Source organism: Porites lutea, chromosome 4 (assembly GCF_958299795.1).
Source record: "Porites lutea chromosome 4, jaPorLute2.1, whole genome shotgun sequence".
Taxonomy (NCBI): domain Eukaryota; kingdom Metazoa; phylum Cnidaria; class Anthozoa; order Scleractinia; family Poritidae; genus Porites; species Porites lutea.
This window is the reverse complement of record NC_133204.1, coordinates 7,808,403-7,824,689: the sequence shown is the minus strand read 5'-3', so window position 1 is coordinate 7,824,689 and position 16,287 is coordinate 7,808,403. Positions and strand designations below refer to the sequence as shown.

Below are 16,287 nucleotides of genomic sequence, written 5' to 3'. Positions count from 1 at the left end.
TAACCTCTCTGTTATAACAAAAATTTGAAGTGTAACACTACTTTGATATTATGGTAAGGAACCTTAGTGGACACCTATCTAAAGTGACAGTGGTAGGGTTAATGGCCACCTAAGGCACTCCCAACCTCTGAACAAAAGTCAAGGGCGTCGTGGGGAGAAAAGGGCCGGGAACTCGAACGCGTCCTCTGCAAATCTGCACAGATTCCGATACAATTATACAGTCGGTCCTCCCGTAAGAGATTACCCAAATACGACAATTCAGTGGTCGCTTAAGGCGGGTAGTCGTTAACGATAATTGAGCCATAAAGGGTAATTTCCAAGAAGAGATTTAGACACATCTACTTTTTGGAAGAGCATTTATTGCATGTATGTATACGATATGTGTAGTTCCACTATGTATTTGATACTCTGAGTAGGCTAGGGTAGTGCACTAGAGTAAATCAAAGAGATCAGATCATTCGACAAGGTAGCCTGTTCCAGGCTCTCAGGCTTAAGTGAAAGGCCCGAGAAAATATGAGCGCGTGATCTGGGAAAAGGGAGTTGGTGCTGGCCGTAAAAAGCTAAAGCCGCCCTTCCTCTCCCCAGTCTCCTCCCGTTTTATTTTATATGTTCGCGCTTTCTCAGTTTTAAGGACCCAACCATCTCGGAGCCGGGAACAGATCAGCGACAAAGTGGTCGCTTACAAGAGGTTAAAAACAATGGAAAAGTTAAAGACCATCACCACAAGTGTTCGGGGTCGCTTACGATACGTAGCGCGGGTAATCGTTTACGAGAATTAGCAGTTCATATACTCACACAACAAAACGACATTCAGCTATCAAGATTGAAAATTGTCTTTTTATTCACATGGGCGCCATCTGGAGAAGCAACTTACAACTCTAACCAAATAAGTCTAGAATGCATTTTACCATGTATAAATGTCGCTCATCTTTAATCAGTGACTGATATTTCAGTAAAGCCGTTACCATAATAGCTATCCAAAATCTTGGAAAAATTCTCTGTGTATATTAACACTTTCATCGTTTGAGATTATCGTTTCCCTTCTTCTACTTCTTTCTACGAATCTGATTTTATCAACCAAACTTTATCTCTAACGACCTTATCCTTATTTCGAACCCACTCGTAATAAAGCGCTGATCTATTTGCCACCAGTACTCTGCCATATCCATAATCGTTCTCGTGAAAGCGAGACCACTCCACTTTGTAATAGCCCTCTTGGTCTAATGCAAATCCTGCCGATCCGACTACGATATGTGTGGTGCCCATTCCTTCACTTTGGCATGTCTGCTTATAAACTGCGCATGTCCTTTCGTAGCTGTGGTAGTGTCCCCAAAAGGCTAAATCCACTTTGTACTTGTGGAAAAGCTCCTCCAAATAGTACTGCATGCCTATGGACACGATGTAATCACCTAAACAGGGAGTAAAATAAGTTTACAAGTTAATCTTTTCGCTCCCTAAAGTGTCCAGAATTAAAAAAGCATACATATCGTTTCCAATGTAAGCAAGGGCCACCAAGTACAGCTCAATAAACGGCACCACAGAACAGTACTGTAGTTTGCGTAACTTAGAAACACAGCACTCATTAACAGCAGGAGCCCATCAGTGCAACGGGTTGCATTCGAAAACGAGGGGAAAGGGTTGAACTTTGTCCACACACACTGGTAAAGAATCTTTCGGCACCAGATTGGCTTGATATACCAGCTACGTAGCCATCTGCCTCCTCCGCGGGCTTTTCTTAGGCTCAGCAGAGAGACGAGCTGGGAACGAGCGCGAAGCTCGAGTGGGGGATCATTGGAGCGAACCACAGAGCAGAAGCGAGGAGAGATGGCGAGGAGAAATAAAGAAAGGGAAAGTCATTTCGTCTAATCTCCCTTCCCTGTATCTACCTTCTCGCCCACTCGATCTCGTCTATAATGATAATAGACCTTTTTATCTTGATATGTTTTGCTTTGCCAGTGAAAGTCTTAAGACAATTTGCGCCTTTCGGCTCTTAATAAATTATACGTGTACACGCACGTCAATACGAAAAAAAAATAAAAGAAACAACAGTTCTCTAGAATATCATCACGAGACCTACCTTGGAAAAACAAAACATAAGTTTAAGGGTACGGAAAAAAGGATAACAAAAACGTGCAACTTGTTTCAGAGCGACATTGTTGGAAAACAATTTGAATAGCGATATTGCGCGTTTTACCACCCAGGTTCAAACCTGCCTTGGAACAAATCAGGTCGTTGCAGGTTGCGAAAAATTGTTGCAGAAAGTAGAGAGTAGTTCTACTTGTTGCAGCAAAATCTGTACATGTGCTGCACGAACGTTTACTGGCCCATGTGGCAAACTTGTTTTGCAGCAAGTGACGTAAATCCCATTTATGGTGTGACGCCCGAGTAAATTTATCCAGTCAGGAGTCGGTATTCACGCAACTTGCAACAACCTGTTTAGCCTGCGTTGTAGCCAGCCCACGTATCGCGTAAACCATTGGTATAGTCTATAAACAGAAGGTTAAGAATGTCTGCGACGCCGGCTATAACCTGCTTTGTTGAAGACAGAGATGGTAAAAGGCACGCAACATAGCTTTTAAACTCGTTTTGCAGAAATGCTGAAAAACATATTGTATGTTTGTGGCCTGTTTTACCGTAGCTTAAGTGGTTTAGTAAATGAAATATCTTTAGATACGCGATCGTGAGGGACTGGGGACGAGCCAGCGTAAAAGCAGGATTCGCCAGTACCAGGATGACTAGACTGACCTCGTCATATCGACCGACGTACCACAGAAGGACATTTGTCCACAAGCTATTGGTGTTTTATAGCCAAAAAGAGGTTAAGCCAAATGATTGTTGAATTAAGAACCCTTGCGCGCCATTTAAAAGTATTTAAGTTGTCTTCAAAGTAGGTGATAACTAATAGCTCGTTGTAAATTTTAACTATGGTTATTACTTAATACTTCCTGGCTGGTATACATCGGCCGATGTCCGCCGAGCACAACCCAAGGCGTTTTCTTCCGATCGACATTTTTCAAGTCATTTTCTAGCCACTTGTACTGCCTCGAACCGTCTCTGTAATCATGCTCTGAGCTCATCATAATGAAGTGTACGCTGCCATAATCGTAACTGTACCTAAAAAATACTTGATAGTTAGCAAGATCGCATAGTGTTATTGCTTTACGGAATATAATGGTTAAGGGCAGTTAATATTCGTGTTCTGTGTGAAATTCTGGATGCTCATTGGCCGAATACAGGGTGTCCATTCCTGCCTTACATAGCCGGCCAGCAAGCTCTCCATTGGGAAGAATCGCGAGAAGTCACGCGAGAGCAGCACGCGAAAGGAGACGCGAGTGTGCGAGGCGCTTGATCGCCCGTTCCCTCGCGGCTCGCTTTGCTTACAAGAAATGGAGAGCTTGCTATGCCTTACAACGCCATTTTAATGTGTCATTGACTTCAAACACGCTTCAAACAAGTGTGTCTGCTGATGGAGCCATGGTTATAAATTAAAATATATCATAAAATCGTCCTGTCAGGGGCCTGGTAATCGTTCATAAATGACATATAACACATAAACTCACCACCACACAGCATTTCCATTGTCAGGCATGTGGAATCGATAGTACATGGGTACCCCACACTCTCCCCCTGAGTCATCACCAAAGTTGCCCCACCAGGGGTGCCAGCCCTCACCTGGAGCGCCACTGGGGTCCTTGGAGCCTCCTGAATTATGGTCTTGCTCATGATTGCCTATGCCCACCATATATGGCATTATTGTTGCGAAAGGCTCGATGAGTGCGTGCCATTGATCCCAGATGTAAGCCTAAATGAAAAACGGGAGAGACTTAAAATATGAAAGAAATGGAAGTTAACCTGCTTGTTAATTCAAGGGGTGAATTCGTTGAAATATGAAAACAGCGGTTGAAAAGCATTTTCCGCAGGTGATGTTTGTTACGCTAAAATTAGTGCTTGTTTTTACTCTTATAAAATCTGCTAATGAAATCTCGAACTTTCTTTTGGTATAAAAGGGAAGCAACAAGATATATTCTTCCGTTTATGTGCCCTGAAATGACTATAGATCCGCCGTCCTGTCTGTTTTAAGGTGGATGAAGCTAGACAAAAATAATAGCATATCTAGAGTGTTTAGAAGCCTTTTCTTACGTATCCTCGTGCGTAAGAGATATCTCCAACATGGAAAACTAATGAGCGGCCTTTCGCGGCTTCTTCAATCATGTACTTTGCAGTATCATGCGAACCGGGGTCAGCGGTCACTCCCATATCACCGTAAACGACAAAACTAAACGATTCATCGGGGCCTGTGATTGGCTGGCTTCGAAACTTGCGCACAGCACTCATCATCTGAGGAACAAATAAGAACAAAATGATTAGGCCATATGAGCGTTCTGCTCAACAATTTGTCGATTTACCCTCAAACAGTCAAACTACTAGTTCGGTCGATTAAATTTTGACTCACGAACCTTAGAAGATCCGTAGGAGTAAAAATAATCTGAAGACGGAGTGAGATTTGTCAGTAGAACATCGTGAATGTAGCCAGGATTTGAGAAGCCATTTAGCGATGCAGGCGGTCCACACATGTCTGTCTTGGTGTACGTCTTTGAGGTTCCTTTGGCTGTGAGACGCAATGACGGGTCTTTTCCATAGCTCACAACCGGAATATCATCTAAATTAAGAGAAAACAAATAATTAGGGAAAGAAACCCGCTAAAGGCATTATCATAAGTTTCGTTATTTGGAAGCCGGTAGAGCTGAGCATCAACCGAGGAAAATATTCGGGGTTTAGTAGTTACCCAGTAACTATACAGAGGAGTATTTACCAACGACTTATGTCACAAATCAAACGAGTAACGCAACGAAAGAATCAGAGTGCGTACGTGGATACCAGGCCAACTTTTATCTGCCCTCACAAATACCGTTTAAGGCACTTTCCATAAAGTACTGTTTTACAACCAAGAGAGCGTGATAGGCTTTGTCATGACGACGTTCTCTTCTGTGACACTGTCTATTTCATTCCATTTTCCGATCTGCAAGGAAAATCCTTTTTTCCTACCTTTTTTCTTTTATCACGGTCAGGAAACACAGCATGTGTGACTGATAAAATAAGGAAAGGCGCCGAAAATACCGAAAGGAGGGCAAATGGACAAGGAAGTCGTGCATTAACAAAACATTGTTGGTGCCTTCTGATCGGACAAAACTACTATTTTTTTTTCCACGCAAAAAACATCGTTCGCGCTTCTGATTGGCCAAGACTCGTCCGTCTTACAATGCCTTTTTAGTGAATACTTCAGAGGTTTTCTTTCTCTTCTCTCCTCCAACGAAGTACAGCAAAGCCGGATCCACAAAGCCTCGTTTGAGGAGAAAGAATAAAGCTTTCGCAGAAAAAAAACATTCTTATTTAACTAATTAAGCCGCTTCTGGACTCCATAAATCCCAAACTTGTAGCCTGTACAAAGGCTATGCAATTTGCCTTATGACTTGCTTTAATGCGCAACTTTTCGTTTTTAAAAATTAGGTTCAAATATCAATTCATGGATTCAGCAAGATGACTATTTTATTTTTTTGTTGTTGGAGATCGTGTGCGTTGGTGGATAAACAATGACTGTAACACGTCACAACTTGCAGCCATGAAGAGAAATAAAATGTCACGCTAACGACAATGAAAAACATCACCCCATCCGATGACCTGATAGTCTAGTCACGACACATGAAAAAAAAGAGGAAATTTTCACAATAGAAATGAACTTATATTTAAACAACTTGACCCACCGCATACCGGCTTTTTTAGAGATTATATAATAAAAGCGGAAACAATTTTGTATCCCTGAAAACCTACCTGTTCCAGACACCCACATAACTCTCATTTGTGTTGGATCACCTGTGAGAGCAATGTGTCCTTGTAAAGGAGCGTCAACGCCTCCCTTAAACTTCAGCAGGTTGCTCGTTGCAGCATGAATGTAGTTCTTCTGATAGTATCGAAACTCGCAGCTCGTCCTCATGTTGTAAACATGGACCTGATTCCATCCATACCCAGAGGCATAATTCGCCGACACAGTGACATAGAAATAGTCCAAATACTGGCTTGCTTCAGCGTCATTTGGGCAGTAAAACGCGATGAAGTCGCTTTTTTCTGGCTGAGGTATTCCACTCCACGAAACATTCACTAACTCCCCGTTTTCCACCAGTTCCGGATTGACTTTCAAAGTGGCCGCGGGAGCAAATTTGGTGACGATAGGGTGAGTAAAATTGATGTGATTCCTTAAATCTCGCACATCCAAAATAACGCCCTCGGAGTTACTTCGTCTGAAATATGTAAGAACTGGATGGCCTTTCTTTGCTTCTGAGCTAAATAAGCCAAGAAGCAAACACGAAACCACAACAGCCCACCAAGATGCCATGTTTCCCTACGATTATGTAACCTGACACATGACCACAATGTGACTCTTTTTTTCCCGAGGATGAAGCCTGCGAGCCCTAGGGGAGGGGGGGTTGGAGGGCTGCCAGCAAGCTCTTCTATCGGGGTAGCTGTTTTCTCACGGAAATGGAGAGCTTGCTCGCAGGTGCGCAAGAAAACCTGTTACACAATGTCAATAATAAGTTGAGCGGGATGCGATTTTGAGGCAGGCAGGTGCCGATGAGGCAGGATTTGGAATCCTAGCAAGGTGGGGGTACTCCAGATTCAAAGTGACGGAGATGATCGAAGGATTTTTTTGGTAGTAAAATTTGGCAGGTATGTTTTCGCCATTTAAGCAGGGATTTTTTCGGTTAAGTTTCATATAGTGCCCCGCGCCCGTACCGCGACCGCGTCCAACACAAGGGAGGATACTCTCAATAATGGCCTATACAGCTAGGGAGGCTCCGCCCGAAGGAGTACCTTTTTCAGGCTTCAGGTACTGTAAAATTTCGAAAATAAGCCCCTGCATGTATAAGCCCCTCCAAATATAAGCCCCTCAAACCGGTATCGCAAAAAACCCTCCGTAAAATCGCCCCTCCAAATATAAGACCCCGGGGGCTAGTACCTGGAAAATTGCCCTCAAATACAAAGTAAAACAAAGCAAAAACGGTAAATTTACTTCCAACTATAAGGCTAGCCCAATCGAGTTTGAAACGCAAATTTCCCTCCGCAGATAATCCCCTCCCGCATCCACAAAGAAGCCCCTCAAAAAGGGCCTTTGAAAAATATTAGCCCCAGGGCTTATTTTCGGAATTTTACGGTATGTTAAAGAGCAGGGATTTCACTTGATGAAGTATATGCAAGGATAGGCCCAAAAGGGTTAACGATGCATTTTATGGCTGCGAAAAAGTCGAAGAAACCGTTCTGGCTTTGTGATTTATTCATATTTTAAGGACAGTGCTTTTACAGCAGTTGAAAGGAATGCAAAGTTCTCAACTAGGTATGTTTAACTAGAAGGTATACGAAAGGGGTACCTTTTCGGCCAAAAATGGTCAGTATTAAAAGTTAAGAGTTGGACCTCGTGGCGGTGCCTCCACGTATCGAAACCTTGCTGCCCAACCTTTTGAAATGCGGTGGCTTGTGTAATATTCATCGTATTTTGGTGAGTACCCAAGAAGGCTTCAATTCAGATAGTATGATGAATAAACACAAACATTCAATTTCTACAACTTCTTTTTGTAATTAATATTTCCAATATTTTTCTTTTTTGGTGCGGGAGTATATCCATTTAACCCTCAATGGAAATTTTTTAAGACACGGAGCTACTAGATATGTTTTGCAATCGTAGACTACTGAAAGAAAGGAGTAGAGAAATAAATAAATAAATAACAAGGAACTGTTTTTGCCCCAGTTTAAGTTGTCTACCTTGCAGCCGATTTTGTCTCGTCGCGTTCCGCAGCGCTCCTGAGACCAAAGGAAGCTTTAGCATCAACGACGGCGACCGCAACGAGGTCGTCAAAATAGCAATAGGTTTGTTAAGCAAAACAACAACTCTGCACATGCAGCACACTGAAAGAAACAACCTTAGCTTCGAAGTATTTTGCTTAGCTTTTGCAAATTCCTCTCGGCCTTTAACCGCGCGACACGCCATTTATGGGTTGAGTTTGCTGTTGGTACTTCAGTACCCTTGTCAAAAGAGATTTCCTCCTGAGTGCTCCGGTTTTCCCGTACCCTCTCCTCAAAACCCAACATTTCCAAATCCCAATTCCATCCGGAGACGTAGGCGATTGACCACAATGTAGTCTACTCTTAATCATAATTTCTTTCTTTCTTTACACGTGAATTATTTATTTACTTCACACCAAATTATTTTACAAAAGAACAGTCATCGAGAAAAGATTAGAATGAGCACTGAAAAAGGGAGAGAGAGTGATAGAAAGAAAATCCTGACACGAAGGCTTTTATTGGAGTCTATTTAGTCAACCACACATGGTCTTTGACGACACCACTTGTGTTTTCAACCCACTCCCAATGAAGTGCCGAGCGGTTAGCTTGAGTTAATCTTCCATACCCATAATTATTCTCGTGATATAAAGACCAGCTCATAGGAAAATAATCTTCCAGATCCAAACTCTTGCCAGCTGTGCCCACGACGATGTGCACAGGAGCACCAGGGGTGCACTGGCCAAACCGCACAGGGCATGTACGCTCGTAGCTGTGGTAATGCGCCCAGAAGGCCAAGTCAACTTGGTATTTAAGAAGCAACGACTCGAACGCCTTTTGCATCCCAAGCGAGATGATGTAGTCGCCTGAAATGGGAGGAGAGGAACCTGTTACATACTTGTTACTAACAACCGTATAGGTACACCGGACAAATATCAGTCAACCAATACAAGACACATTTGAAGCAAAGGAGCTGACTTTGTTCCATCGTTAGCCAATCAAAAGTAAGAACGTGTACCGAAAGCCCTAACTGAGTCAGGGTTCGTACTCTTTTGAGTTCTTCAAATTCCATGACTTTCCATGACTTTTTCCACGACTTTTTCTAATTTTCCATGACCTTAGGTTTAGCTGTCATTTTCGAAAATTTTCAAAACTTTACTTGATTTAGCAATTTTTTTTACCTTAAACAGTTCAACAGAAACAACTCTGGTATCCACTAAAATGCGTGCCGTTCGCTCTGTTTAATTACTCCTCTTTATTTTACGACTACGTTATCCTTGCTTTGTCGTCTTCAGTAACTAATCTACCAAACAAAAATTTAATTTTCCAGGACTTCCCAGGCCATGAAAATGAAATTCTTAAATTCCACGACTTTCCAGGTTTTCTATGACCTGTAAGAACCCTGAGTCTGTTGCAGAAAAAATAACTAGCGGAACAGGTGCTTGGACGTAATATGCGCGGAAAAACGGGACGCACGACGGAGATACGCGAGTCTTCCTCGCACGCCCCGATTTTTCTTGCGTCCATTACCTCCAAGAGCCTGCTAAGCTGGCTACCGGAAAAAAAAAAAAAATTGTTTAACCAACAAGGGTGTTTTTGATTAATGTTCGTGGGAGTTCTGGAAGTATTAAGCTTGTATGACACCCCAAGGGACACACTTTAATGTAGGTTTGTAGTGAACTGAACCCTGACAGAATTCAGAATTTAATAATAATCATAATCATAATCATAATCATCATCATCATCATCATCATAATCATCATCATCATCATCATCATCATCATCATCATCATAATACAGAAAAGAGATTATTATAAGCATATGTCAATAGGCAGTTTTAATTAAGCATCACACCCCAAATACGACCCAGTGCTCCAAAAGATGAGAAAGTAAATAAGAGCTTGGTGCTTTTTCAAGTAAATGCTTACTTTCGACCATCTGGCTTGTGTACATTGCTCTGTGACCTGCTATTACCACCCAGGGGGTGAGGGAGCGGTTGACATTCTTCAGGTCTTGTTCCATCCACTCATACTGTCGGGAGCCTTGAGTAAAGTTATGTTCTGTGCTCATCATGATGAAATGCACACTGGCATAATCAAAGCTGTACCTATTGACACCAAATACACGATAGAGTAAATAACGCATACAGCCTGCGTTACAGTAACCATTTCTCTTGAATTTTCTTGAAAATTTCTTACATTCTCTCTTCACACCTTTGTTCTACTCAAATGTGCCCCTCTCCATCCCCAATGTTGAGTGGGTTACGCGTATTTTGGAGCACTGAGACTACTGTAATACCCCAATCAACATTGGGGAAGGGGAAACACACATAAGCGTTTCAATATTTTTGACGAGTTTTCACATATTGTAGACTGCTATAGCTCCTCCTTCAGTCAGTTATGAAGGCAAGTTACCAGCATCGCAAACATAATATATCCCCGGATAGTAACGTCTGTGAAGCAGCGCTGATATCCTTGTTCTAGGCCCCAATGGATTCAACAGATTACTGGAAATTTATGCATTTCAAATTTCCCTTCAACCTGATTGACAAATATTATTGATAATATCTTTTTTAACAGGCCAATCAGAGTGCATATGAAAATCCTGGTATACAGGTGTGGGCCCAGGACAAGGATTTCGGCGCTGTTTTGGAGACCAGAATTGTAGTTCTGTCGGTGGCTCAGGCTAGAAGGCAAGCAGCTGTCACAGTGAAAACAGACAGCAGGTAGTGAACAAGCAGAGAAGAAAATGCTTTACACCAGCTTTTATTCACTCGCCCGCCTGAATACACTGTAGCTACAATGTATCCCTTCTCCCTTCTTTGCTCACTCAAGTGTGGGACAATCATGATGGACTGTTATGTAATTTCTTGTACCAATTTGATTCAAATAATATTTGGATGGAGTGCCCTTTACTTGATAAAGAAGCCAAGTGCACTTTCACCACAAACAGAGCATTGTGTTTTAAGTGATGGTCCGGATAAGGCAGGAAGCAATTTCTTTCATTATGAGGCAATACGCTTTCCTCAAATAGGAATGTTTTTATTTTTACACAAAGAATATATGAAACTACAGAAAGGCAGTTTACGAAATAAAATGTATCAAAATCCACTTTGAAAGGGCATTTCCTTGTGTTTAAAGATTTTGACCAATCATAAGAGTTGCAAACAACAGGCAACAAAAGTTTATGTTCTTCGAAATTCCCATAGGATTTCTCTGCTATCTGGAGTCAGACGGGATTTTGTGATAAGGAAGTTGTCTGGAAAACTAAGGATTAATCTGGATGTTGCTTTGTGAGGTTTTCAAACAAAATGCTATTTAAACCAATCAGGAGACTGTATAGTACAGACAATAGTGAGGTCTTGCCACTCTTGCTTTCCTTCTTATCTGCACCATACTTGTTTTACATTAAATTTTAATGTTCTTCTCACCACCAAACTGCATTTCCATTGTCAGGCATATGAAAACGGTAATACATTGGTACACCACACTCTCCACCAGAATCTGTGCCATAACCTGGGGCCCACCAAGGATGGAAGCCTTCTCCTGGGGCCCCACTGGGGTCCTTGGACCCTCCTGACATGTGATCCTGCTCATGGTTCCCTATACCCACCATATATGGTAAAATGGTGGCATATGGTTCAATAACTGCATGCCATTGTTCCCAAATGTAGGCCTGCAATGCATACAGAATTATAAGGAGGAAATGACCTCCAAGGGTAAAAGAGACAGTGTTGCGTGAAAAAATTAATATTTAATCCACTAATGTACATTGTATATTGCCAATTACTACTAAATATATACCATTAGACTAGATGGAAAGATTCTAGATGAGGAAATATAGCAAGTGTTTTAGTGATCAAGTGCAGGATTATAAGCAAGAATCACAGGGGATTACAGTTCATCAAATCAGTTTTAATTACAAGCTGTCTAGAAATAAATTTTCCATTCTGATGCATTTCTAATCAGTTTTGTTGTACTGGTGTTAATTTCTCTCACCACTCTTGGTAGTTTAATAATTTTTCCCTGCTATTAAATCAACCCTAAAGCAAGCTCCTGTCTACTTGATGAGACCATAAGTATGTTAAATCAGTCAGGGCAGTGACTCTGTAATCACTTCATTCTCAGGAGTCCCTCAAGTAAAAAAAAACTAACAATAGTATCATGTGAAAGCACTGCCCAAGAAGTCTCATTTGAGAGGTTATGCTATGGGAATACTGTAATAAAGACCCATAGTTTCGAAGTTCGTCTTGCATCACATGGTACATGTCTTATAATAATTTGGCTGTGGAAGTAAAAAGGACTCATGGAGTTCAAACCTTTTTAATAATAATAATAACAACAATGATGATAATAATAACAATAAGAACAACAACAACAAAACATTATTAATTTTCCAGGAATCACGTCCTTGGGGGATAAAAAAAACACAGTTAAATTCACTTACATATCCTCGAGCATAAGATATGTCACCATTGTGAAAGACAAATGCTGCATTTCCACTTAATGCTTCCTTTGTTGCATATTCAGCTGTTTTATAAGCACGTGGTACAGGTGAAACACCCATATCTCCATATACTAAGGCTGTAAACTTATCCTCTGAGCCTACTGGTGGTGAGGTGTTGAAATGGTGAACAGGACTCACTGACTGAAATGAGAGACATTCAGAACTTGATTTTAAGAAACACAAAGGACTTTCTCTTGTTTTAACATGGTTGCCATAGCCAGAGGTTTCTGAAATTCCCTGACTTTTTCAAGACAAATGTAAAATTTCCCTGACCAACTGAATTAACAATTTTACAAATTAGTCCTGATAATGGACTCAACCCTCCCCTCACAGCATCCTCTTCACCCATCTGTTATATCCTGCAATTATATACCCATATTATAATATTATTATGAATTATAGCTCTTGGTAATCTTCTTGCTTAAAGTGAATTGCTAACTTTGCACTCATAGCTGGTATAATCATATTCAGCTTGGAAATTTATCAAGGCATTAAAATGTACAACCTGTACCTTCTATTAACAGTTTTCATCATAAAATGTCGCACAAAAAAGTCAGTTGCTCCTCGAGACTGGTAGTAGCCTGCCTAGCAGGTAGTTACTTGGCTGGTTATTTGGTGTATTTTTGGTTTGTGGTTGAGATACAGTGGTGCAAAAGTTCTGAGGTCAAAGATGTGGGAGGGGTCAAGAGCACCTTCTAAACAATATTATTATCCACGGGTTACCAACAGGTTTACTTTGATAAATTGAAATAGCCATATATAAGTTCTACAAACCCTACACATACCTTTTCTGACCCATAGGAATAATAATATCGTGTTCCTGGCTCTAAGTTTGTTAGCAAAACATCATGGATGAAACCAGGATCCACAAACTGTGCACTGTTAGCTGGCGCTGCACACATATCATCTGCAGTGTATGTTTTGCTGATGTTTCCTTGGACGACGGACATCACAGATGGGTCTGTTCCATAATGAACAATGGGAGTGTCCTCTGAAATGAGAAAAAAAGCAAAAGTACAGAATACAGGGCTAATTTTCTAGGTAAGAAAAATAAACTTACATTAGGTGGGGTCATTTGGCAGCTCAGCAGTCCCAGCTGAAAAGTTCCTGAGCCAATGAAACATATACCTTTCTCCTTCTTTAAGCCTCGAACCTTGACTGAAAACCCATCAAGCCACTGGGAAATACACCTTTCCTTGTTCTTTTATACTTATATGTGCCATGCTTGCTATCTAAGACTTATCTTCCTCATTTTTTAACACTCGCTTAGGATTAATGAGCCACCAAGCCAACTTCTGTTTAGATCTTACTGTATTCTGTAGTTACTCCAGAAAAAAAACCCTTATTTTTGGTGACAAGTTGTTCAATGGAAAATAAACAAATACATTTCCCAAGTTTTTCTACGGTATGTATAGCCTGCATAACAGGTGATTTATGAGCCACGTGAAGCGAACACAGCATTTTGCATGAAGCGCGAAACGAGAGTGAAGAGCGAGACAAGGGGAGGAGAAAAATTCACACTTCGCGCAAAATACCACATTCGCCTCACTGGGCTCATAAAGTGTGTGTTATGCAGGCTACGGTGTGTACATAACCACCAATTCTTCTGACATGGAAATAAGGATAGGGGACTCTCCAATATATCCCAGGGGGTATGAACTCACTTGAACCGGAAACCCACATAACCCTCATTTCCGTGGGATTCCCGGTCAGCGCCAAATGTCCTTGTAGTGGAATCTCTGCCCCTCCTTTAAAAGTCAAAACTTCACTTCTAGCCACAACGAGAGTGTAATTGTCGTTTCTGTAATATCCAAACTGGCATTCCTTTCTTAGATTCCAAAGTCGAACTGCAAATTCGCCATAACCTTTGGTGTAAGAGGAGATACTACTGACGTAAATAAAATCTAGATAGTGATGTGGCTCGGCGTCTGGAGGGCAATACAGAATCACAACATCCTTGGCACTTGGTGATGACACCCCAGACCACATAACTGTGACTTCCGCGCCATTGTCTATGTTGGAAGAAGGAGACACCTTCAACACAGCGCCCGGGTCCGGACGCGTTGGTTTAGGAGGAAAGTTTAGTTTAAGCCTGTTTTCTGGATTTCTAGCGTCTACAATAGTTCCGTTAGGATGCACTCGACCGAAATACGTCGGAATGGGATGATCGTGTTTGCAGTTTACGCTAGCAAGCCACAATAACTGAAGGCAAAAAACAACTTTCCCCAGCTCGATCAGCGCCATGTTTGCCTTGTTTGCCTCAGGGTGACGTTGGTTACATTTGTGACATGTGAGACATGTGACTTTCCCGTGTTCGACGATTCCGACGATAGGTCACGACAGTTGTCACGCGATCGGGCTAACCCGCGGGCGAAGCCCTGCATCCCAAACATCCAGTCATTGCCGGTCACTAGGCGCGCGAGTTCACTTGGTAATAAATATCTTAAAACTTTTTTGGTGTCTTGGTTTTCGAGTAATAAAACAAGGAAAGTTCAGAAGCAATTTCACAATACCCGGCCACATCATTTACATTTGTCGGAACGGTTTAAAGAACGAGGTATAACCAGAAACTCATATGGGTTTCTGGTATAACACAATAGGCACTTTTTTTTATTCAATGATATGCAAAGAAGGGGCCAGTTATCCTGAAATTTAGCCAAAGTTCATGCCCGTTCTGCTTCGAAGAATAAACAACTGCTGAATCGGCAGCAAAAAGGATTTACTTCGAATGCGCTCTAACACAGAGAAGAGCTTCCATTTTCGCGGGAAAAAGTGCTCTAAGCCGTGTAGTATGAGAGTTGTTTGCTTCGGGTTATGTGCTCCGTACAATAGCCTGCACTGCAAGAATTTTTCGGGTTAGTTATGAAATACTCAAGAACTATAGTTGTCGACGAGTCAAGGCAGGTAATGCGGGAGACTTTCAACATTCCGGTTCTTTCAGACGTAGTAGTCTACACGCGCGGCCTTATGCCCTGACCCCCGTTGGGCGCAAGCGTCACGACCCTTTCAAAACAAGTTGTTAAGCTAACGAAACAATAGGTGAATGACCGAACCAAGCAATCTCCCTTGCCTGGCCCTAAAACCATAACTATAAACAGTTGCAAAAATCTTGAGACACTCCGACGAATAAAAGACCTTTCTTGCTTCAAATCGCTGCTAGTCACAGGTCCGTGAGATATAATACGAAGAAAATTGGCAGGCCATTTAGCCAAAATACGGTACAGTGTCTCAAGTACTTTTGCAACTGATTGTAGTGTGTTTGGCTAAGGCCACTAAGAAAACAGAGTTGTCTTTCGGAGGCGTCAGTCGTGGCTCCAGACCCCTTTCCAATCTCCCCAATCTCCCCGCTGCTTTCTACAAGATTGGAACTGGGCTGACCACAAGCCTGCAGTACGGGCGAACAACTCGACGAAATTACCAAGCAAGGCTTCATGTTGCTTAGAAACAGAAAGACTGGGCCCAGCACGAAGCGTGAGAGACGAAAGCGGAGCGCGAGATTAGGGAAGAAGAGAGTTACAGTTTCCTCTTAGTTTCCCTCGTCCTGCGCTCCGCGCGTGTCTCTCGCCTCGCGCTTGACTGAGTCTCCTTTTCACTAGGCTTAATAACGCCTGTTTTGCAGGCAATTTTTTAATATCCCAGTTGTCCCAGAGGTTAAGATACACTTTATTTACGTCGTTTTTGGTCAGGTCATCGATCAAGAGTCGATGGACGTCTTCTCCCGACTTTTTCCGCACAAAGGGTTCTATTTATCGCAGGTCGATCTGGGGCCATGATAAACAAAGTATTTCCATGTTTGGAGAATTTTGTAAAGTCTGCGTGGATGAATCAGAATCATAATCTAATTAGTACAATTACTAACACTTGAGTTCTGGCGCTCAAAGAAATTGCTGTATATAGGGAACTCCATTTTATTCAACGCCGTGAAATAGACCTTGTCACGGTTTCGACGCC

The 16,287-nt window shown here is 41.9% G+C and overlaps 2 protein-coding genes across 2 annotated transcripts; both read right to left on the bottom strand.

The window, feature by feature from the left end:
* Nucleotides 1-815: 815 nt before the first annotated feature.
* Nucleotides 816-6,418, bottom strand: LOC140935596 (uncharacterized). The gene is made up of 6 exons (XM_073385162.1): nt 5,830-6,418; nt 4,458-4,660; nt 4,141-4,338; nt 3,561-3,802; nt 2,936-3,114; nt 816-1,409 (listed from the first exon to the last, which is right to left on the bottom strand). Exons 1-6 carry the CDS (start codon nt 6,389-6,391, stop codon nt 1,057-1,059), a joined length of 1,737 nt encoding a protein of 578 aa, XP_073241263.1. The 5' UTR covers nt 6,392-6,418; the 3' UTR covers nt 816-1,056.
* Nucleotides 6,419-8,293: 1,875 nt separating this feature from the next.
* On the bottom strand, nt 8,294-14,582 carry LOC140935595 (uncharacterized). The gene is made up of 6 exons (XM_073385161.1): nt 14,001-14,582; nt 13,122-13,327; nt 12,277-12,477; nt 11,261-11,505; nt 9,759-9,937; nt 8,294-8,696 (listed from the first exon to the last, which is right to left on the bottom strand). The coding sequence occupies exons 1-6, from the start codon at nt 14,578-14,580 to the stop codon at nt 8,359-8,361; spliced, it is 1,749 nt and encodes a 582-aa protein (XP_073241262.1). The 5' UTR covers nt 14,581-14,582; the 3' UTR covers nt 8,294-8,358.
* Between the last annotated feature and the right edge of the window lie 1,705 nt (nt 14,583-16,287).